The sequence below is a fragment of the Paramisgurnus dabryanus genome, chromosome 19, assembly GCF_030506205.2.
Source record: "Paramisgurnus dabryanus chromosome 19, PD_genome_1.1, whole genome shotgun sequence".
NCBI lineage: Eukaryota > Metazoa > Chordata > Actinopteri > Cypriniformes > Cobitidae > Paramisgurnus > Paramisgurnus dabryanus.
In genome coordinates, this window is record NC_133355.1 from 14,194,363 (window position 1) to 14,219,194 (window position 24,832).

The 24,832-nt window shown below is 36.4% G+C and overlaps 2 protein-coding genes across 3 annotated transcripts; both read right to left on the reverse strand.

The window, feature by feature from the left end:
- Positions 1-576: 576 nt before the first annotated feature.
- On the reverse strand, positions 577-16,574 carry grinaa (glutamate receptor, ionotropic, N-methyl D-aspartate-associated protein 1a (glutamate binding)). The gene is made up of 7 exons (XM_065290527.1): positions 16,442-16,574; positions 7,163-7,545; positions 6,598-6,716; positions 6,251-6,451; positions 5,977-6,105; positions 5,216-5,359; positions 577-1,938 (listed from the first exon to the last, which is right to left on the reverse strand). The coding sequence occupies exons 2-7, from the start codon at positions 7,521-7,523 to the stop codon at positions 1,789-1,791; spliced, it is 1,104 nt and encodes a 367-aa protein (XP_065146599.1). The 5' UTR covers positions 7,524-7,545; positions 16,442-16,574; the 3' UTR covers positions 577-1,788.
- A 627-nt stretch (positions 16,575-17,201) lies between these two features.
- mapk15 (mitogen-activated protein kinase 15) lies at positions 17,202-24,389 on the reverse strand. Of its 2 annotated transcripts, none has more exons than XM_065282274.1 (14): positions 24,005-24,389; positions 23,468-23,566; positions 23,267-23,296; positions 23,019-23,109; positions 21,367-21,497; positions 21,120-21,283; positions 20,881-21,020; positions 20,740-20,797; positions 20,500-20,637; positions 19,185-19,290; positions 18,597-18,918; positions 18,364-18,479; positions 18,064-18,207; positions 17,202-17,605 (listed from the first exon to the last, which is right to left on the reverse strand). In XM_065282274.1, exons 1-14 carry the CDS (start codon positions 24,071-24,073, stop codon positions 17,420-17,422), a joined length of 1,794 nt encoding a protein of 597 aa, XP_065138346.1. In that variant the 5' UTR covers positions 24,074-24,389; the 3' UTR covers positions 17,202-17,419. The 2 variants fall into 2 exon arrangements, with proteins under 2 accessions (XP_065138346.1, XP_065138347.1); XM_065282275.1 differs by lacking the exon at positions 24,005-24,389 and adding an exon at positions 23,668-23,715.
- Positions 24,390-24,832: the final 443 nt, after the last annotated feature.

Genomic DNA, 24,832 nt, shown 5'->3' on the forward strand with positions numbered 1-24,832 from the left:
GTAAATTGAATGAATTTTTTGTGCATTGAAGGTTTACCTAATAAAGTGGCCGGTGAGTGTAGAAAATAAAAACTCTAGACCATGTTTTCCTCTCAGATTATTAATTTATTCAAAAGCAAAAAGAGGAATATAATTTTACTTCAGTTTGATGCAAATTTACAGTGCGAAGAGATCTACAAAGCCCAAACACACTTAAATCCACTATAGCTTTACTTATGCTAAAGTTAGTTCAAATGTAAAGACAAATGTTTAATCAAAATGAATATTTTCAATATTTTCTTCAACTGTGTCTGTCACAGCTCATTCAGTTTGCAATAGTCCCACATGCAAGACAAAATGTGATGTGATACAAACAAGTTAACAAGTAATTAAATATACAAGTTAACTGATTAGATGTGAAACAATGTTAATTCACCTTCATATCTTAAAGCTGCCAATCTAAAGTTAATATTCTTTAGTATTACTTAATATACAGACATTTGTCCTTATGTAACTTAGTTACAATTTTACATAAATTGTAAAGTAATCCATGTCAATTTAAAGTCATTTTTAAGATTAACAAACCACTTTAAACCATTATATTTCTCAACTCTGTATATTTATTGAAATGAAAAAATTAAAAACCATGTTACCATGTGTGTAACCATGTGCATCACGATTTCTCTATGACCAAAAAGCCTCAGTAACCTTCCCCTGGCTGTTTGATAAATAAATAAATATGAATATCCACAAAGCAATAAACCATGTTTTGTATCCTGCAAAATGTTTTTACTGCCAACTTTTTCCAGCATATGAAATGTTTTGTAATATAACATGCAACTAACGATACTTAAAAAAAAAACATTTTCTTAACAAAACAAAGAGGTTCTATATTTAAAAAAACAAAACATACACAAACACGACAAACGTTAAAAGAAAAAAACTATATGTAAAGTAATAATTAGATATCAAGTATGTTATAAAGTGATGGAGTTTCTTAATACTGACCTTTAAAACAATTTACCAAACCTCACCACCACACCCCTTGCAAAGAAAAAAGAAACTATATACATACTTTATTTTACTAATCATCAGTGCTTACAGTATTACTGTACATAATACAGTCAACTGAACAGCCATTTGTTATTTTGGAGTGTTTATGTTATGTCACAATGCAGTAATGTTTGAAAACACACATTTGTGAGCCATTTATATATTCATGCCTAGGGAGTGGAGGGGTATGAGCTATTATTTGTCTATTTACAGCTATATTAGCAAATGTTAGAAATTTGACAGTCTTTGCTGTGGTGTTAGACTACCATGCCGAGAAACATTATATTGACTAGTGGATCACATTAAAATCAGTAGTGTTCATTACTTCATTGCCCGTTTATGTCACTTACCCCTTACAGCACTGTAAACGTAACACTACATGCAAAGCTCGGAGGTTGGGTGAAATTTTTGCCATGCTGTTTGAATACAGCTGTTGAATTATAAGCTAAAACTCTACAGACCCACAGAAGCGGTTTTACCATGAAGGACACAACAAGCAATAGAGCAGAATGACACAAAAACGAGTGTTAAATGAAGCTACATTCATATGGGTTAAGTAAATTTTCTAAAAATGGTTTTGTGACTGACGCTATGCCCAGAAATGGGCATTGGGCAGGCAGCCGGTTGTCTAACCTGTTCACTGTACATGTGTTAAATATAGGGAATGTGAAAAATATAACTTGATACTCGAAAGATAAAAGACAAGGTAATGAGAGGTAAGGTATGCACCATTCTATTTAAGGTGGACTTCATTTCTCAATCTCTGGTGCGACCTACAATAGACAGGATGAAAAGGAAGATGTTGATGATGTCAGTGTAGAGGTTAAGAGCTCCAAAAACGTACTCCTCAGGGCTAAGCCCCAGCTTCTTGTTGCCCAGGAGAAGCTGGGTGTCGACAGCCAGGAACTGTGGAAGAAAAAAAACAAGAGGGTCACGCTCATATATGACATGACACAGACATAAACAATACCGCAAATCGTGCGGTTTGATGAGGAGAGTTGTAGTACACCATATTTGTGCTTGCTGGACAAGACGAGAAACAAAGTCCATTATGTTTACATTAAATCTCATATCTAGAGAACAGAATATCATAACATCTTAGTAGGGATGCACCGATACCACTTTTTTGGAATAAGAGTACGAGTACTTGCATTTCAGTACTTGCCGATACCGATACTGAGTACTTAATAAAAAACATGATTTAAATTTACAGGTAACAGCTTTAGTCATATAATTTAACAAAAAAACAAGGGACTTGTTTTCCCGTTTGTTGTAAACTCTGCCTCGTTGGACAACACAAGAGGCACTAACCCCTTACACGCCGCTCAAACATAGACATTTCTCAGACCGTGGTATCGATCCCTGGTATCGGGGGACTTTTAACGAGTACTTTATAAAATGTGGTATCGAGGCCGATACCCGATACCAGTATAGGTATCGGTGCATCCCTACATCTTAGCCAAAACGTAAATAAATAAATAAACATATATACACACACATACTCATATGGCCTTAGCTCACAGGAAATCCCACATAAAGTTCACCAAAATTTTCTCTTACCAATCATTTGCCTGTTCAACAATTTCAATTCCAAATGCAGAAATTGGACAAAACATTCAGATTACCTCACTACCCTAAAATACATGTTATTCCTTTAATATTGCCAGTTAGACTGGAAAACTGGAGGCTGTAAACGCACAATGGTTTGGAGACCCAGTTTGTGCCCAATCTGCTAAAACGTTTGTCACGGCCCTCACAATAAATACGAAATTCAACATAGTTTTGTTATGACTAAATTACCATTATAGAGTTAGTCTATGTGACGGCAGTGTATCAGTTACAGACCAGAGGTTTTTTAACATGAACATCATCACCCTATGACTCCAAACAGGACATTTAACCCCAGTAGCACTTTGTGTGTATGTCACCTTGGAAGAAAAGGAGGAGCCAAAAGCATTTGAGCCAAAAGTGTGCTATTACATATTAGTGCATATGTTGCATGGCCAATTGCTTGCAATGTGTTGTATTAAACTGTCTGCACTGTGATACCTCATCCTTAAGCGATATTTTAGTGTTCCCATTTGTTGTCCTATTATCTTTGCACAGTTAAAAACAGTTGTGGTGCTTTCAATGAAGAAATTGCAATACAATTTGCTTATGTTATGTATTGAATACACATTTGTAAAGATCAATTCTGGTTTTAGAAACCTCAACAGATGTCTGTAGAAACCACAGTTGGAAAAACCTTTGTATTACTGTGTTAAATAAGAAAAAAACACTAGTGCCCGGTTTCACAGACTTTTTAAGCTGTCTTAAAGGATACCTCGACTATGAAAACTTGCTTTATATTAGCCTTCTATTTTTAAAATTTATAGAAACATTAAATATTTCCCTTACTTCAAAATATCTCAACATGTAATAATCATTTTAAGCTGTGGAGGCTGCCATTATGTTCCACGAATTTAGTGCATTCTGGGTTGGTGAGCATAATATTACTGCAGTGCTATGGCATCTACTTTATTCTTTCCATGTAAGTGTGTGTTTTACTCCCCTCTCCCACCTTCTAACCCCGCCTTTATTTTGATCATCTTTCATTTGTATGTTTTCTGTATTGCTCATAATTTATGTTACTAATATTGAAAAGGGTTGAACAGAAGACATTGATGTTCTTGTATTTGTAATGACATGCAGGTTTCAAGACCGCATACCGCCACCTACTGTCTGTATGCATTTATAACTCTCACCTTCTGTTGCACATCAATTTACAATCTACTTATTGAAGACTTGTTTACCATGTTTACTATACTTGCTATAGTGTTAACAGACCAGGTTTTGATTACTCGACCTCCGAGTGAAAATATTTTTTCAAAACTATGACATTTCACATTCATTTAGCCAATCCCAGTGTTAATCTATTAAAGGGATAGTTCGGCCAAAAATGATATTAAACCCATGATTTACTCCCCAAGCTGTCAGAGATGCATATGTCGATCGTTTTTCAGACAAACACATTTTCAGATATTTTAGAAAATGTTTTAGATCTTTCAGTTAATTAAATGTGAAGTTACGGGGTCCACGACCTTCAAGTCCAAAAAATTTGCATCCATCCTTCACAAAATAAATCCAAACAGCTCCAGGATGATAAATAAAGGTCTTCTGAGGGTAATCCGCGTGGTGCTGTTGTAGAAATATCAACATTTAAAACTTTATAAATGAAAATAAATACCTTCCGGTAGCGCCGCCATCTTAGACTCCTCTGTATTCAGAAGAGAGTATTAGCATAGTGTACACACTTTTCTTAGTGGTGTATGACAAATTCGGAGGGCGGGGGCACAGAGCAGCAGCAGAGAACCTCCGTATCTTAAATGCTGACGCGACTAAGATGGCGGCATTACCGGATGAGAGTTATTTTCGTTTATAAAGTTTTAAATGTGGATATTTCTACAACGAAACTGTGTGGTTTCCCCAAGGCCTTTGTTTATCATCCTGGAGCCGTTTGGATTTCTTTTGTGAAGGATAGATGCACATTTTTGGACTTGAAGGACATGTACCCCATAACTTCACATTTGATTAACTGAAAGATCTAAAACATTTTCTAAAATAACTGAAAATGTCATTGTCTGAAAAATGATGGACAAATGCATCTCGTAAGGCTTCGGGGTGAGTAAATCATGGGATTAATATCATTTTTGGCCGAACTATCCCTTTAAACAAACATGCCCCTACCCCTATAGAATCTGGACCTTCTTTTGATAGACCCGACCCACACATACCCAACATTAGTAGACATGCCCCTTAATGCCGATTTGTGTGTTTTGGTATTTGGCCCAATTTTTCGAAAATCATGCACCCCGCCTTTAAGCAATACTCTTTAATTGAAAACAACTTGCTCTGACATATCTTAAAATAATTTAGTGACATTGTTTTGTCTCAAGACGCACACCACAAGCTACTTAAATGTCCTAATTTACCTAAAGGTTAAACCTGGCTTAATCTAACTTCTGTCTGTAAAGCCAAGCCAGGTTTTAATAAAGAGGGCCAGGTCTTAAATGTATTAAATGTATTTATTTAATAAATAAAGGGCCAGACCCACAACAACAGCAACAAGAGGACACCAAAGGAAGACTCAAGGATGAAAACGTTATATGTGAACAGTGCTGTAGCTCAGTTAGCTGGTACTTACACAGGTAAAGACCAGGGCTCCGATAGAAGCGTAGACGATGTGCAGAATTTTGTTTTGAATGAAGATGCAGAGAATAGAGCCGACGAACAGGACAATCACACAGACAAAAAGTACTCCATAGCAGGAAGTGAAGTCATATTTGGTCTGTTTTTAAAATAAAAATTATGAGCATCAGTAATTGCACATAAGGGATGACTTAGAAACATGCAATAAAACCCCAAAATCTTAAAAAAAAATTCACATGACAACCACTGAGTGACCACAAACTTTAAAAAATAAAAATGTGTGAATACTACATTATATTCCAATTCCTCTTAAAGGGACACTCCACTTTTTTTGAAAACATGCTTATTTTCCAGCTCCCCTGGAGTTAAACATTTGATTCTTACCATTTTGGAATCCATTCAGCTGATCTCCGGGTCTGGGGCTAACACTTTTAGCATAGCTTAGCATAATCCATTGAATCTGATTAGACCATTAGCATTATATTCCAGATCTGTGCTGGCGCCAGATCCGGAGATCAGCTGAATGTATTCCAAAATGGTAAGAATCAAATGTTTAACTCTAGGGGAGCTGGAAAATTAGCATTTTTTCAAAAAAAAGTGGAGTGTTCCTTTAAGTTGTATGACAGTTTTGTATAAACAAAAATGTATGTTTTTAAAGACAACATGTTTACACAACCAAAGAGATGGGAAACTAAGACTCCAGTGGAGTTATAAGCTGTTGGCCAGTGAAAATGAATAAGTAATGAGTAAACAGACCTGCAGGGAGAACAGCACAACTGTAAAGCAGACTACAACGGTGATGCCCACTGCCATGATGACCGCGTCTGTATCATAAAAGCTAGCGACCATGCCCACCATGTAGGACAGACTCAGGGTCAGGATGGACTGAAAGAGAAATTAGAGAAAGGTCAGTTAGTGCACATTACACACAAACCTAAAAGTATAGCCCTGTCAAGGAATCCGCCTCAGTGTACTTTATCGTATGTCGAGTAAAAATATTGGATAATCTGTAAATAAGGAGCGGTCATACCAGAGCTATGAGGTTCCAGGGATGTTTGCGGCGAAACTCTCCGCAGCAGCTGAGAACGATAAGCGACACGAAGAAGATCGCGTATGACACGTAGTACGTCCACTGATTCCTTCGTACAAACACTTTGACGTCGGATACAAAGGTGAAAACGGCAACAAAAGAGAAGGTGACCGTTAGCTGAACGGTCAGGACCAAAAACACCTTAGAAAGGAGATAAAAAATTATTTTGACACACTGTATTGTGACATACTATTTATAAAAAAAATTGAAAGACTGTTACACTGCTCTGTTTAGTGTAAATATAGTCGTTGTTGTGTATACAATACAGTCTGTTATCATTCCATTACCTTTCTAATGAAGGCCTGTCGGATACTCTTATCTTCCCAGTTCGAGCTGGAAAACTCATCATTACCATAGTAAGAGGGGGGCACATCTCCACCATGGTAACCAGGGCTTTCAATAGATGCTGCCAACACACAAATACAAAAGATATAATAATAAAACACTGATATAAAGGGAAACCTTAAGGACAGACTCAATTTATAGGTTTGAAAAGAAAATCATAGCCTTTACTAACCATATAAACAGTCATAGAGAGGTTTTGACTAGGAAAGACATGCTAATTGTTATAACAGGACTTGGGAATGAGGTAAGAAGGAACAAATTATACATTTTCACAGTCTTCACAGTGACTTTATGTTAAAGTACTTTGCTTGCATAACACTCATAAGGACCAGAAAATACTGACTAAACACATTTATTTCCCCTGAAACGATTGCTGCTTACACCACTGTGTACTCATCATTGAATAGTTTCATTGAAACATAAAAAAATAGATTTAGATAACAGAAAACGTCCATCCATAAGAATATATACTTATATTACAGCTTAAAACGTTGTAGCAGTACTTACCATTTGGTTCTGCAACAAAGCCAGGTCCCTGTCCGGGCCCCTGCTGGTAAGGACCCTGTGGGTACTGCCCCTGTGGGTACGGGCCCTGTGGGAAGGGACCCTGTGCGTATGGCATCTGTGGATAGGGTGCCTGCGGGTATGGTCCAGGAGCAAACGCGGGTGCTGCAGGTTGGCCGTATGCAGGCTGACCGTAGCCAGTCTGATCATAGGGGCCAGGTTGCCCGTAAGGAGGCGCCACTGGACCCTGGCTGTAATTAGGTGGGGGCATACCAAAAGCATCGGTTTTGGGCGGCCCGTAGACATTGTTGTGAAGGGGGTTGTTTTCCCCCATCACAGGAAAGACCGACTTATCCTGAGACATGTCTCCTTCCCTTACAATAAATCTAATGGAGAAGAAATAAGAAAGTTAGAATAGCATATTATGTACAGGAGTGATGGGCTGCCTATAACTATCTTATTACATCACGTAATATTGTGCACAAGTAATAATGAATTTCTAAAATGGCTTCACTTCCACACAGTATGGCAGTACTTGTTATAAAAGCATGTTTTGAGCAGCTTGTAGCATTTAAAGCTACAATTTCAAAGTATATTTCTACATACTGACAGACAGAAGACGGAAAGGACTAGAGATGCTAGTCCAAACAAATATATAGTCAGCTGAGAGACAATAAATGTCTCAGATTTCACTCTATGAATCCACTGCAGGAAAGCTTTCAATGATCTGATCAAAACAACTCCAACAGAACCAAAGGCCAATGAACAATCAGGCTCTGTTTACTCAGTGATTCAGTTTAGTCAACTGACTAGTGGTACATTTCAAAACAAAAAGGACAGTCAGACATCTATGGGGTGGCATTGGAGAACCAAAAGTCGATTTAGGGGTAAATCCAACTGTTTGTGCAATCATTTATGACATTCAATAATTATTTAGTTAATTTATTTACTCACTATTAGATCACTACACTTCCTAATAGCTGGAGAGAAGAGATCAGAGATTTGACACCAAGTAATATTATCTGCCTAATTCCAGTATGGTTAATTTTATCTCAGCAGAAAGGGTTTCCCACAGGCTGACATTTGTGTCTCAATGAGGCGGCGCCAAAATACTAAGCAGAGCTTTATATCTATGATAGATTGGTTTTGGAAAGCCTTTAACCAATTACAGTCTAATCTCATCTTTAAAAAAATCTCAGGTTACTTTGTAGCTACAAAACTTCCTTAAAATCAAATGTCAAAACATTTACCCTCAGGGGCAGGGCAAATAAGTTTTTCAAAATGAGGAATCCTATTCATTTTGATTAAAAAGTTAAACAATATATAACATTGATTTAATGGTGAATTTACAGCTCCATAAACCACGTGTTTGTCATCTGACAACTGAGCTTCAGTCAGACATGAACATGAAGGATGAGAAAAAAGTCCAATGACAATAAATCATTGTGGTTATGTTACTCATCGCCGTGAAATTTCTTGAGCTATGACCATCGCAATATAGTTATAAAAGTATTTAAACATTTTGCTTTTAATCACAGGAAGGCATTTTATTTTATTCCTGACTATTGACTAGGGTTGTTAATGTTTATGTCAATTTTGGTCATTTTTTTCCTTGCTTTATCAGTACCTATTACATGGGGAGTATATCTACATTATTTTAAAGATAATTTATGGTTTATGTTAGTATAGGAAAAAAATACAAATTTAAAACTAACAGACGATTTGTAATTGACTATGTATGTGACAAATGAGATGTAAAACAGCATTTGTTCAGAGAACAAACTTGTCATAATTGATTGATTTTAGTTTCGTGAAGGGTTACAAAAGGATGGAAATTGTTTTAGGAATCATACAATGGATTAAGCTAGGGCCATTTTGCTACACCTGATATGTAAACCAAGGTATTATGAGAAGGGCCATTTTGAGCCAAGTAAAACATCTCACAGGTTATGCAAAGCACACTTCTCATAGGATAAGTAAACAGGGTTACAGAAATATTAAGTGTCAATACAAACACATAAAATGAGCAATTCAATCAAGATTTGCCTTCTCCACTAATGTTTTTTTTACGTCTATTTCCCTACAGAACAATTGGGCTACTGTGATCATAAGCCATAGCACACAAAACAAATGTATTTTGGCAGCAACAGAGGTTTTGACAATATAAAGGTATAAGCATATTATCAATGTCAAAGAGATGAAGGTTATTCAAACATAGCACCAAAAGGAGACAATACCACAACTTTGATTCTGCATACTATAACGAAATCAAAGGGTTAAAACTTTTGACTGTAATACTAAAGGTGTGTCGAAGTTTTGTTTAAAGAGCACATGAAACTCCATTGCAGATGTCAAAACGCTGTCGCTCACCGCGATTTCTACATGCCACATTATAAAATGTGGCCTTGACATTGAATACCTTTTTTTGTGATTTGTGTTTTTTTCCATAAAATCATCCATATTCTGTGAAAATAACCTTCCCTCAAAAACCCTGGAGAACCTACGGGGTCAAATTTGTTCAATAGAATAAATGGTTTTTTGGGTTTTCCTGGGTTCTCCAGGGTTAAACCTCTCATGTCGTTGTGTTGTTTCTGCCGAAGACATGTTTGTCCTGTGGCGGCCACTATAGCTTCTCCATGTTTCGAAAGAGAGGGGTGAGCGGTGGACTTAAGGGACACTCCACTTTTTTGAAAATAGGTTCATTTTACAACTCTCCTAGAGTTAAACATTTAATTATTTCCAGTTTTGAAAACCATACAGCCAATCTCCAGGTCTGGCCTACCACTTTTAGCACTTTTAGCTTAGCACAATACATTGAATCTGATTAGACTATTAGCAGCGCTCTCAAAAATGACCAAAGAGTTTGAATATTTTTCCAATTTAAAACTTGACCCCTCTGTAGTTACATCGTGTACTAAGACAGACAGAGAAATAGTGCCCGAAAATAGTCCCCTGCTATTGAAAGTTACCAGGGGGACGGTTTTCCGGCACTGCATAATATCATTGCACCTGCTGCAGCTAGGGATGCAGCGATTATAGATTTTGATGGTACGGTTACAGTCAGATAAATAATCACGGTTGTAAGGTTATTACGGTTATTAAGGATTCATTTATTTTACAACATTAATGTATAAAATCACATGAATAAATTTTTGAACAATTGCTAAATTTTTCTGTATTTTCAGTTTGTGTATTTTCTCTACAATTCTTGGACAAATGATAATAATAATAACTTGGCTGGCTTTGACTTAAACCGTATAGGTGCCTTTGAAACCTGTAGGCTATTCATTTTAATGATCTTTTGAATAAATGTAACTTTACATTTGGACTGAATAAAGTTATATTATTTTGGTTTGTTTGAAGTATTGAAGTAAAATATATGAAGTAAAAATGATAAGAGCCTCTCAAAATGAATAATAACACAGGGTCATCCTGAACCAGGTACTGCAAGTCATTTTGACAGGTGAAGCTTAATATTACACAAAAGTCAAATATAAATATTAGGGGTGGCAAGACTAACTTGTTAACTAATGCTATTCATTAATTAATCATTAACGCGTTAAAATAATTCAACGTAATGAAATGCAGTCAGACCACCAGGAGCCCCGCCCGGGTTTTAACCGCGAGCAGGAGGTTTTTAATGCTGTACAGAGTAGATCGATTGGAGTGTGGCTCTTTCACGTACAGATGCAGGTGCGCGCGCACACATCCACACACACGCACACACAAACCAGATGCACGAACAACCAAGAGACGCGTCACACACACATATTCTTTTGAACGCGGAGCTTTGTCATACAATGCACAATCCAGATGCACGAACAACCAAGAGACGCGTCACGCGCACATATTCTTTTGAACGTGGAGCTTTGTCATACAATGCATCATGACGCATGCGCCTCTTGGTGGTTCGTGGATCTGGTTTGTGCGTGCGTGAAACATAAACACGCGGTGTAGCGAAGGCTTTACGGTTACTTAACCGTGACATTTTAAAGCGCGGTTAATAGTGAAACCGGTTAATCGCTGCATCCCTAGCTGCAGCCATAGTATGACACCAAAGTCCTTGATTATTACTAGAGCCCGACCGATATGCATTTTCTTGGGCCGATGCCGATACAGATATTAGGGGGTAAAAAAAAACACCGATAACGATATATCGGCCGATATTCTTTATGTGTATATTTTAGAACAGTACACATATACTACAGTATATTATACTACAGCAGGCTACTGTACATATAATACACTATCTACATTAACAGAATATACTATATATAAATACTTTTTTTTGCAATGATCACTCACAAATGTGGTGATCAAACACTTAAAATGACGTGACAAAGATATGTAATATAGGCAGGTGTGTTTTACAAGTTAACAATAAACTTTATTATCCAAAATGATTCTGATATAAGTGCACAAAACAGTAAACTTGACTAATTATAAATAACTTTAAAACACAAACAAAACAAAATACATATAACTTAAATGATTGTCAGTTTTGACGAGAATAATGTTATATTGGGCTTATTTTGAAAATGGAAACGTATAAAGTCATTGTTTATTTGCTTTACAGTAAGTTATGTACTTCACAAATTAATTAGAAACTTATTGTTAAGACGACAATGCTTTACTGACAACATACTGATGTAGGCTTATGTTTAATGTACTGCACAACATTTTTATAACACGAACCAACAGTGTTCTGCCGGGACTTTAAACTTTTATAAAACTAATGCGTCTGCTCTCCGCCTCTTTTATTTTGCGAGGGTGTAAAGTTGCGCGAGCTTATTTAATCAATTGCTTTGAAATTAGCATGTTCAGTACAGCACAAGCAGCTGTACTCCCACAGACTGTGCGGCAGTTAAAGCGCGTCCTTTCTCCGCCTCGCGTCATTTCTTCCACTTGCGTTTTAAACAACTCGCAAGTGGACAAAAGAGACGGATTAAAAACACCAAATGTAAACCGGAATGTCTCTCTCTCGCCCACTTATAATCCAATCGACCAAAGCGCGTCTTAATACCAGGTGTAAAATGTTGTGAAGAAACCGCGTGCCTGCCACCACCTGAACTGAGGGACTGACTGAAGTGAAGGGGGGTTGGCTGGTGTCACTACAGTGAGTGACCTGGGTCGCCATTAGCAACCAGTAGGGCGCACTCTGCTAGACAAACAAGTACTTACATCTTTCAAACGCATTTAATGTCTTCTGTAAGGAACATTCATATCGGCTTCATATCTGCGGCTTATACGCCGATACAGATATATCTGCGACAGGCTCATATCGGCCGATAAAATCGGCAAAACGATAAATCGGTCGGGCTCTAATTATTACGCTGGAATGAGAGTATAGTTCCTAGCTATATCGGTCTAGATAGAAAATAGCAACTTTTAATTTTCCGTCTGTCTTAGTACACAATGTAACAGAAGAGTCAAGTTTTAAATAGGAAAAATATTGAAACTCTTTGCCGATTTTTTAGCGCAATGCTAATTAGATTCAATGGATTAAGATATGTTAAAAGTGGTACCGCCAGGCCCAGAGATCGGTTGAATGGATTCCAGAACAGTAACGATATTACGAACCGAACCGAACGATCGCGATACACCACCCACGATACGAATCGCGAACCTCCCGTGTCGTGTCGCGGTACTCTCACGCCTCCTGCTGCCCATTGTTGAGGTTAATGTCACTTATCTCTGACTAACTAATCTATTTATAAAAAAAATATATTTGCATATATTTGATTAAAGTGTATTAGTAACGACTAATAAGAGCTTTTTAAATGCTGTTCTAAATAGTAAATTCCAAAGTTACTGTTTTCCAAGTGCATGTCATGTCACATGACTTGGGAGTGAGCGCAGGTCACAGGATGGCTGCTCCGCCTGAGATTGCGGATCCCCCGGACACATTTAAGTCTCTTGTGTGGGAGCATTTTGGGTTTCCAGTGGAGCACAGGAATGGAATTCGTGTCGTAGACAAATCACACACAAAATTTGTCGTAACTGTGTGCGTGTGCTTGCGTTCGCACGTGTGTGTGCTTGCGTGTCAGATCGAGTTAACCGAAGTGAAATAGAAGAGCGCGAGATCATTCTTCAGAACAAAAGTAAAAATGTAACAAGACGTCGTCTGTCTGAGGTAAAAACAGAGGGTTTACACGTTTGTTGCCATTTTAATCGCAACGGAGATTTGATTTGTTTATTTTTGCCTGTTCAGCACAAGTTCGCGTGTTTAATTGCCTCCGCTGTCACTGTGAGAAAAAAATCATTAATTCATCTGTTTCATGATGTTAAACATGTAAAGTGATACATGGTCTCTGTTCATCTGTTCTCTTCTTCACAAATAATTAAACACATTTTAACTTGAATGCTCGTTTTGTAAGTCCATGATTAAAAATGAACATGTAAACAAAAAAAGTATTATCATTAAAGCATGAAATGACGAATAATAAGTGATTGTGATGGCAGAATTTTTAAAAGTGAAAGTCTAACGCGACCTCTGGTGTGTGTGTGTGTGTGCGCCTGCGTGCGGGTGTGTGTGAAGATTACCTTGATTAGTTCATTACTGATAATAAACCCACATTATACTCAGATTTACAGATTCATAGTACATTTATTTCATGCATTAGTTGACTTCAACAGTAACATTTTCAGCATTTTAGCTAAGGAATGATATTCATCACCTGATAAACAGCTAATTACAGTCCTGCATTACTAAAGTTAAAGTTTGATTTTAAGTGAATAAAGAAAACATCAAGTTATTTTTGTTGTTGTTATTAAGTTAAGTTAATCTATTGTTCCTTAGCATTGCTGGTAAAATGACAGGAACCCTACACCCACAGCAAACCGAACCGAATCGGACCGAACCGTGGCTCCAAAACCGTAAACCGATCCGAACCGTGCAATTGGTGTATCGTTACACCCCTACAGAACAGTAATAATCAAATGTTTTACTCTGGAAGCTGAAAAATTCGCCAATTTTCAAAAAAGTGGAGTGTCCCTTTAACTGTTGGTTGCAATTTGCAATCTCAGCACTACATGCTGCTAAAATCTAAACACAGCAGCTTTAAGTTTACTTGAATTTCTCATGTAAATGTACTAAATGATTTTTTTTAATTACTCGACAAACTTGCATCAAGTGGTTCCAATTTTTTAAGTAAATCCAATATTTCTTTTTTTTTTTGATATCTTAAATATTGACTGAGTAAGGCTCTCAACGATTGAAATCAGTGACCGAAATCAAACTTTAAATGCTCATAATCTCATAATTAGATTATAAGACTTTAGCCTGGGTTTTTCAGACAGGGTCACAAATACGCATCTCTAAATATATCCCAAGATGCACAAATATAAAGTGAGTTTGAAGTTAAAATCTGTCCCACCTGAAACTGGACAATTTCAGTGACAATTTTGATTTCTTTGTAGTCCTCACAAAGTTCCAGTAAATGTGTTTCTCTTGTTGTCATGATAAGAGTCATCACATCCAGCAGTGGTATAAAACGTTAATATCATGATGAATATTTTTGCTATTCTGTAATCTCTGGAACCATCACATAGCAAAACTATGCCACACAGCAGAATTATCCATCAGATTTAATGAGATGACATTTTATTTCTCCAAAGCATTTTCCACATTGCCATGGAAGATACAAATTCCAGTAAAAAAAAAAAACACTATACTCTTTCCATGTGAATGAAGAAGACCTTGCCATTAAACTGTACTGCCTTAATCATGGTTAATCATTCCCATAATGTGGAGAAATAAGCTTTTCCACTAAACTGAATAGAACAGACCATAAAAAAACTATTTGTGCAGTTTCTCATTTATGTTTTAAATGCATTAACGGTAGATTTTATATTACTGGGAGTCTGATAATAAGCTCATTTGAGTACCTAACGCTCTGTATTAGCTACCGGGCCTACATTGTACTTGCATGCATGCATGAGCATGTAACAGCTAACAAAACAATCAATGCACAGGAAGTCACACAAAAAACACATGGCTGAGGACTGAGAATCTGAACATACATTTGCAGCTGTCTGTCGACTGAATGACATACTTTAGCATTACGCCGGTATCACATGTCTAGCGCATTTAATCAACTGAAAACACTGCTGCTCTTCATTCACAAGACAGCAGAAGTATGATTTATTTCTGAAAACCAAACAAGCAAGAAAACAGCAGTGAGGGCCACCAATCTTTCATGTGTTTTACAATTTGTAGGCCTTAAACAGATGCACAATGCACAAATGTTTTAAGCAAGACCTGGGAAATGGATGTAGGCATTGAGCTGTATAATATGCTGAGAGGGACAGAAAAGGATGATGAGTAAAGCTGAATGTTGTCCAGTAAGAGAAGTAGGTGGTGACTTGGCATATAGTGAGAATACCCACTTTGTGCCAAAATGGGATTAAGTTTTATCATATATTAAAAATATAATGTATAAAATATAAATCTAATAACCTAGATATTGATCTATTATAAAGCCTATTCATTTGATATCCCCCGTTAACAAAGCTTGAAAGCACATGACAGTGGAGTGGAATTGTCAACAAAACGCAACGTCACGCAGCACCATTACATATTTGGCACATTCAGGATGCAGGTTTGTTTGCTTTGTCTGCGTTTTATCAAACATGCCGCAGGTATAAACATTATTGACTAGTATAAACAAATTGAACTACGACAGACTAGTTAAAAAGCTGGTTAGCCGTTTCCTAACTCGACTCCAACCATTGTCATTGTCCCTAATGCCAAAGGTTTAAAACAAGACTTTGGAAGATCTAGAAAGATCGATATTGATGATGTCAATATTATCAACTACAACACAAACTCAATGAAAGAAACAATTTAACAAGCCATCTAGGACACTATAAATTCCAACTTCAACACCCTTTCACCCAGAAATGCCTTTTTATTCAAATATGTCAACTCTGTGTATAATCAAGTCGTTTCCGTAAATTAAAATGCAACAAGGAGGTTAATCTATTCTAGTATATCAAGTAGGCTAAGTATATGGCGGTTAATCTGATGCTAGGGGCGGCCCGCTGCGCACGTCGTTAACGCAAACCGACCTTACCGTTTAACATATTTAATTTTTAATGTAGCCGTTTACACGGATAAAAAAATAAAACTTAAGGATTGTATGTGGTTATAGTTGTAAATAAGTAACGGGGCTTTTGCGCACCAGGCACCATGACAACACGAGCGCCATGTCCATCCACCTGCGTAATCTAACAATGTTTGCTTTAAAATTCACGTCTGGAAAGAAAACAAGACAGACTTACCCCTTATACGTCGCAGAGCAAATTACAGCCCTTCAGTATTAAAAAATAGCAGAGAAAAACGGTGTTTGTTGGTTTGTGTTGTCGTCGGTTGCGGTATCCCTTGTGTGCTCTCGGGATCAATTTGCCCCGCCCACCGACACTATGTAACATCAGCCCCGCCCACCGACACAGTGTAGGTCTGTAGCTCGAGTGCGTAAGGTTTAAAAAAATCATGTGATGTCGGGGAAATTCTTTAATGTGTTTTTGAAGAAAGTACGTTAATAAAATATACTTACATGGGTGCTAGAATGTACTTATGTAAGAAATAAAAATATGAATTAAATTAATGTTACAGAAATGGTATACTATTCTATTTATTAGGTGTTTCTAGTGTACCTAGAAGAAATGTGCAAACATAAGCAAAGGACTTTGGTACTATGTAGGCTAAAATGATTGAAAACAAGTGTTCTTGCTTAAATATCCAAGGTAGTTACATAATAAAGGAGATTTGTACGTGGTTTTCAATGGTTTGCATTATTCAAATAATCTAAACAAAAGAGCTACGAACACGAAACTGATGAACTGAAATAAAACCAATAGTTCAAAGTTATTATAAAGTTATCAGTTAAAATATTAAGTAGTCCCATATTAAAATAGTTATTTTAAATTCCCTAAAACCCTTTTTATTCCCAGATCTGCAATGCAAAATATACAATCATTTAAGTTTCAAGTATAGTTCATGCTATTAAGATAAGAAAACACATTCACACATGTGCATAGATATATTCTCTCCATGCAAATTTAATAAATGTCGTCACCACCTATTTACAGTACAGATACGCAGCTGACACCAAAATCAAAACAGTTTACAACCATGCCATTGGCAGCAGGATTTTCACAAAGGCAATAGACTTCACAGCATGTGATGACTGTATGTTTAATGTAGATAGAATCATGCCTGCTTCACGGATTCTCCTTTACTAATCACACATTTTATAACTAGTGGCAATTCTTAAGGAGACTGTCCAGTCCGGTCTTGCTGATAGTCCCATACGCCTGAGAGTAACTGCCTAGTTTGGCACGAGGATCTCCAGTAGCAGAAACATTTGAATTACTCTGGAACACCTTCTTGCTAAACCTAGGAGGTTGCTTGGCTTCACGTGACTGTGAATTGGACCTTTGGTTCTGAAAAGATGATAAACAAAATCAAAATTAAAGAAATAAATCTCATTCCAGATCCATCTAGATAATATAATCATATAATGAACACTAAAACATGGACTGAAACCGATGGTGTAAGACCTGACATGTGTTAAAAACTGAGGAGGGGGGCTTTCAATATGGTACTGTTTCTGTTCTGTGACATATTCAGACACATAAACAGTGGGTTAGGTTGACAGAAAATTGTTTGCAGTCAACAAGAATGAGTCACATGGGTTGTATGCAAACTTGACACATTTGTGGCAAAACAGACATTTACATTCGAAGCCATATGATGCATTTAAAAATAATCGATTTTTGTGTTCCTTGGTAATCAATCCTCACATTTTTAGCATTGCAAGTACCAAATAAAGAATAGATTATTAAAACTGTGACCTGTATCAGATACGTTTATAAAACACTATGAGCATCTCCATTCTCACCAGACGAGCGGAGGTGACACAAAGGCCAGAGGAAACTGTGGGCTCGTCTTTGTGAAGCAGGGGATTATTTTGAGGTTGTGCTAAGGTGAGAGAGAAAGAGCTTGTGCGCGCCACAGGGGCAGACCGTCCTCGTTGTTCTCCACCCTGACGGAAAATAGAAACATTTAAAGGCATATGTTGAGACTGGGCAATCCCTAATATGAAATCACTTTTTTTTTAAATTCCCCATCTTTAACAGATTTTTCACACAATTTAACACACATATCTAATATAAATGTCAGGGGAGATTGTTAAACCTACCACAAAGCCATTAGCACCACCTGTAGGTAGTGCACTACCAATTTCTGGATTTCTCTTCATGATACGGTTAAGATGAGCTAGTCCTGTAAGATGGTGGGGCGGTTTGACTAAACCATCTAAAAAACAAGAAAAAAATGAAAGAAGTATTTCAATGACACCAAAAATTGTAAGCTATTTACTATTGTGCTGAGTGTACCAGTGTAATTCTACAGCAGCTTTTAAACAGAACTCACTAGGCGCGTGTGTAATGGGATTATAGGAGGTTTTGACCGCACTGGGGCTCACTGCTGGACCGCTGTTTTCAGCTGATGAGTTTATTTGCTCAGGCCTATTGGGAGGTTTTGCAACAAGTGATCCAGTTTCATTATGGCTCTTCTTATCTTTTGGAGATTTCCTTTCGTGATGTTCATCTTCACCACGTTTACCTTCTCTGTGAACACCAGCACCGGTTTCATTGCTTTTTTCCATTTCACTATCTTCACTAACTTCTTTTGTCTTTTGTTTGAAATGAGGTTGTTTATGGATTTGCCGACTAACCCTTTTCTCCAGGATCATCTTTTAGAAAAAAATAAAGAGGAAAGGCATTTTAGGTTTATTGTTGTAAAAAAGCTTTGATAACTACATATTTGTGCTTAGTCTGTATGACAATACAATGTTACAAAATTTCCCCTTTTCAAAGGAAGCACAACTTTGTCACAATGACACAGCACATTTGTTAACACAGCACAGAAATCCACTTGATTGTTTGCACTGAAACATTATCAAGGTTTGTAAAAAAAAATTAAAGATATGAAAGTAACAAGTGGAAAGTTTCTGCCCACCTCATATAGTTTGTTTCTGTACTGAGTTACAGAGAGTTGGATGTCATCATCGACTGGCAAAATGACATCATAGTCCAAACTAGGTTCTCTGGCTGGGTTGTGAAATCTAGCATGGAACAGTAAAAATAGATATTTTTATTATATTACTTCAGCTTGTTTATTTCATAGTTATAAAACTCATGTAATTTGTTCATATGTTAAAATCACAATGAAACAGAAGTAGCGATTTTCCCTGTTGTGAGTAAAAAAGCTTCTGAAAAGAGAAGAAAATGTAGGACAGGATTTAAATTTGTCAATCGAGAATTTACTGGATCATTGGAAGTTGGGTCATGTTGCTATTTGCTAATTTCTGCAATCTTTTCCCAGGCCTTGCCCTCGTGCTATTCCTCATGACAGAGCGTTTTTGATTACGGATTATGAGGGCACATGAATTTTTCAGAAATAATGAGGCGCACAAATAAGTAATTTGGAGAAAAAAATACCACAGTTTAAAAAAAAATCTTAAACCATTTTTTATTTATTGTGACTTTAATGTACCTACAGTCAACAGCATTTGCATTGTGTTATATGTTGATGGAAAATGTAGGGCTTGGTTTTATTCATCAGGAATTGACTGGATGGCTTAAAATAATAAAACAATTAACTGCAGACATCCTACCTCTCCCAGATGTTCTGGGAGTCTCCCGCATCTTGATAGCGGATCAATGATGCTCACAAATTATGTAAAATCTCCCAAAAATATCCTTTTTTTGTTAAAATATTATTTTTTACAAGGTCTGAGGAGACTGACATCTCTCTCTCTTTCTCTCTCTGTAGTGTAGTGTAAATGACAGTGTGTCCAAAAAACAGGAAATATTACATTAATTACATTGGTAAATTAAAGTGCACCCCTGCCTAACAAGGGTGCACTTTTTAGAGTTTTTAGGTGTCATTTATTCATTAAGTGTCATTTGTTTCAGTAGCATAGCTGACTTGCTGTTAATAGAGCTACCGTATTTAAGTCATAATGGAACATAACTTTATATATTAATGTTTCATTTATATAACATTTAAAAAAAATGTTGTGGGGGTAACGGGACGGTGAGCTATCTCCCTAAAATGAATTAAAATGAGTTATGTCTGGACAGTATAAATGGCACAGTTATGGATATGATTTGCTATATGCTCAACAAAAGTACTGCAGGTGTGTATCCTGGATTCTGCAAAGCATTTAATTAAATGATTGGAAAGCTAAGATTCCAGGACTATAAACCACAACCCTCCAATCGGTCTATGACAAGTAAATGGAAACAGATCAGCCCAACCTTAGACTCACTTTGACACATAAGGGTGCTGCAGAGCTTCATCGGCACTGAGTCTTTTGTCTGGATTAAAAACCAGCAGCCGCTGCACTAAATCAAGAGCATCAGGTGGTACTGATGGCTGCAGCATTTCACTGAATGGCACCTGTGGTCTAAACACACATCAAATACATACATGTGTTCATATACATACATGTTTATATACATATTCGTATAAATTATAATTTAAAGTAAAAAAGATATATGTAGCATACCTGAGCAGCATCCTCTGAATCACAGAAGCCCCATATTCTGATTTGATTGCCAAAACATCTACATAAATCACACACAGTTTAGCCACAGTTTTAGTTTAACCTTGGTTAGTTTTCCCCCTAATTCAATAGGTATAAACTAACCCTCTGTAGATGGTTGTGGAATGGCAAATATGATTTTTTCAATCTGATTAATTGTTGAAGTCCCGGGGAAGAGCGGTTTGCCCAGAAGCATCTCTCCCAGGATGCAGCCTATGCTCCACATGTCCACACCTTTCGTATACCTGTCGGATATAGAGGACTCTTTATGACACCCAGATTTAAGGTGAATGTAAAATTATTCAATATATTTATTTAAATAAAACATTTAGTGGACCATGTACCTAGTGGATCCCAGAAGGATTTCAGGTGCTCTATACCATCGTGTTGCTACATACTCTGTCAATGCAGGGTTCACAGCATCTTCTTGGATCTGGTAGAGGGACCTTGCCAAGCCAAAGTCACACAGCTTTACAAAGCAGTCAGAGTCTAGTAATATGTTGGATGGCTATAAGAAATACAAAGACATAAATAATTGAAGCATGGAGCGATCTCCACTGCTCTTTTAAGTAAAATGTTATAATGTAATACCTTTTGGTCTCTATGTATGACGTTGCCCGAATGAAGGTATTTTGTTGCTTTAAGAAGTTGGTACATTATATACCTCTTATGAATGTCCTTCAATATACTTCCTTTCTTTATTACTCCATGTAGATCTGTGTCTAAAAAGAAAAAAATACCCATTTACTCATTCACTCTCTTGATTCTGTAAAACACAAAATGAGATCCTAGGCTACTCACAGGGGCGCTGCTAAGGATTTTGGGCCCCATGAAAAGAATCTTGACAGGGCCCCCAACACAGCCGAGACTTTTTTCATATTAATTTACATAAAACCATGCGCTTTTATGGTATTTTGACTACCAATGGGGTGAGAAAATTGTAATTGAATTAAGTGTTTAAGAAAAAAGGAATCTTATTTCCCTATTTTTTTCTCACCCCATTGGCAGATCATTTTGCTTGTTTTAAGGACAATTTCACTTAAATTGTATATTAATTTGTCTTAAAACTAGACTCATTTACTCATCAAGAAAAAGCATCTTAATTTAAGAATTTTTAGATATTTCTACTGAAAACAAGACAAAAATACTAAGTAAGAAAGTCATTTTTTGCAGTGTTGAACGTTTAACTAAAACTGTGTATTGTTATTTTTTCCAGCGTTTTGCTTGCCCTAGCATGGGAAGAAAATTGAGTTCCCTTATCATGCACTTTTAACACTAGAACGGCCACCAGTAGTCATTTTAACTGCAGCATTTAAACTTATGCATTGCAAAAATTATTTTCAAGAAAAAAATTCTTAGTGTTTTTTTTTCTTTTTTCAGTAAAAATATCAAAAAATTCTTAAATCAAGATGCTTTTTCTTGATGAACAAAACGACCCAAGAAAATAAGTTTTAGACCAAAAATATTGCATTTTTTTTGCATAAAACAAGCAAAAAAAAATGGGGTAAGCTAATTTTTCTTGAATTTAGTGTTTAAGAAAAAATTTCAAGATTTTTTTGCAGGCAAATTGGGTAACATAATGTCGACCCTTTGCCTCTTTCACTTCTTATTTTTTTCTCTTTCTGTTTTTGACTTTCAGATTTTTGAGGCATTTTCACTTCCTTGTCAGTCAAGTTGATATTCTGCCGACGCTATAAGTGAAGTCAGGCTGTGTTGCCTGGATTATACGATTATACGATTTTATGATAATTGAGAGGGGGGCAAGGGGGCCACGGACGTTTGTGTTTCCTAAACAAATACATTTTTTGATACCATCAAACAGCAAATAGAATAATTTAAAGTTAATAATTTTTACTATTAAATATTTTTTAGCACCACAATTTTGGGGGCTTCTTTGGGTCCCCTCTTACTCGTGGGCCCCGAGAATCATCATTGTTTACCCCCCCTTTACAGCACCCATGGCTACTCATCTATTAATTTTTATTGGAGACAATTGTGACTGTGGTTGTCAGTACTTGTGTGGCTTCCTGGAGGAAAGTCATGGGTAAGGGAGAATAAATAGTGTAAATAATATCACCTACTTTACTTCTTTATTGCCACTATAAAAATATCTTATTTTACCTGTATACACCATATACTGTGCATAGATTTTTAAAGTACATTAAACAAATAAAGCAAACAGCGTTATGACTATTTAATGATAAGTGTATTCATCTGTAGAGATCACCCAACTCATTTCTTACCCATGTATTCAAACACAAGGTAAATATCTTTGTCGTTTTGGGCTCTGATGACATTCAGTAATTTGATGATGTTAGGATGTTCCCCAAACTCCTGTAAACAAAATTAAGAGATTTTTTTGTTAAAGATCAAATGAAAACACAGTTCTATAGTCCTTTTAAATTGAATATGAAGTGAAAATGGATGAAAACCAATGGATGTAACACAGACATAATCTGAATCAAAGGATTGCTCAATGTAAGATGCTTACCTGAAGGAACATAATTTCTCTGAATGTTCTCTGTGAGAAAACGACAATTTAAAGTAGACAAATGTGAATCTGAGAGATTTTTTTAACAATAATTGATTTAGTTTTTTTTACATGATTACCTTAGCATAATACCTAAAACAGTGCTAATAGTATATTGTATTAATTCCTCTTGTCATTCCATCAGTCTTTTATTTTTCTAACCTGAGCATCTGTTCGATTTCTAAATGCATCAAAGATTTTCTTCACAGCAACAATCTCTCCAGTTTTTCGGTCCACAGCCTTCCAGACAATTCCATATGCCTGTGTAGAATGGAAAAGTAATGAAATTATAGCTTGCTGAAAGAAAACACACCATGTATACAACATAATGACCAGTCATCAATGAAGGGTTGCCATGAAACCTTAATTTAAATCTGTAGTCTTTTCTATTCACTGTAGTTTCCAGCTATTTACTGACAGGTGGGATCAAGTGGAGTTAAGAGGAAACAGGACGTTCTCAAGCTATTAATAATCTGGAGCCTTTCCTATTTTTGGAAAACATTTTTAATGTGAGCTTTTATCTTAGTTTTTTCTTCAAGTCTGTGTTATTGAGCCCATGATGAAAACGACACTGTCTGTGTAAGTTATGGTTTTAAAAGTATACGGTATTACTATAAAGTGTTTACTGTGATGTACAACTGAGCAAATACATGGCCCAGCTAGTTTAAGGAAAATAGATAGTCAGTAAAAGCAACTTACCCCTTTCCCAAGTCTTCTTTTGATCTCATATTTTAAGGTGATGTGTTCTTCCACTTCCGTGATGTTCATCCTGTGTTATTTTTACCACTTCAGATAAATCTTATTAAGTTTTTACTCATTGCATAAATAATAAGCTTGGGTACAACACACTAGGAGTGAAAGGATTGCCCTAAAACTGAAGTTGCAGATTTTCTAAAGCAAAACAAAATCCTACGAAATCTCTTGAGCTTTCCCTACGAGAGAACAAAAATAGAAACCTATCACGAATTAATGTTAAATATTGACCACGAAAATATATCGAGCTGCATACTTTCTATGCCCAACTAGATTTTTCATACAATGTATGTAGAACTTCAAATGTTTGCATTACTGATAACGGCAATTGTTTATAAAGAATCGCCGGACTGCCGTAAAGTTACGCATCACTTCGTTTTGTCACTGTGTGTCGCCATGGAGACGCAACTATGCGTATGAGGACGCGGTCTCTTAAAGGAGACGCATGTTTTTCTGATGCTCTCTTAATTCGTTCTCAATAAGATGAAGTGCGTTTTTCGCAGTTTATACTTGAAGTATACTTGTTTAAACGAAATTGAGTGTGTTGCTAGAAATTACAAGGCACTTTTTGTGTTCTTCAATATCTATTCCTGAAATACAATTCAGCTATTATTCATGACAGTGTACTTGAAGTATACAGTACTTGACCGTCACTTCTGCTTTAGTGTCCACGAGAAGTTTTTTACTCACAATCAATATTTTCATGAAACTGCAGGTTATTTAATCAGTGATTAATTTATATGAGGCATAAAATCTGTGGATAAACACTGCAAG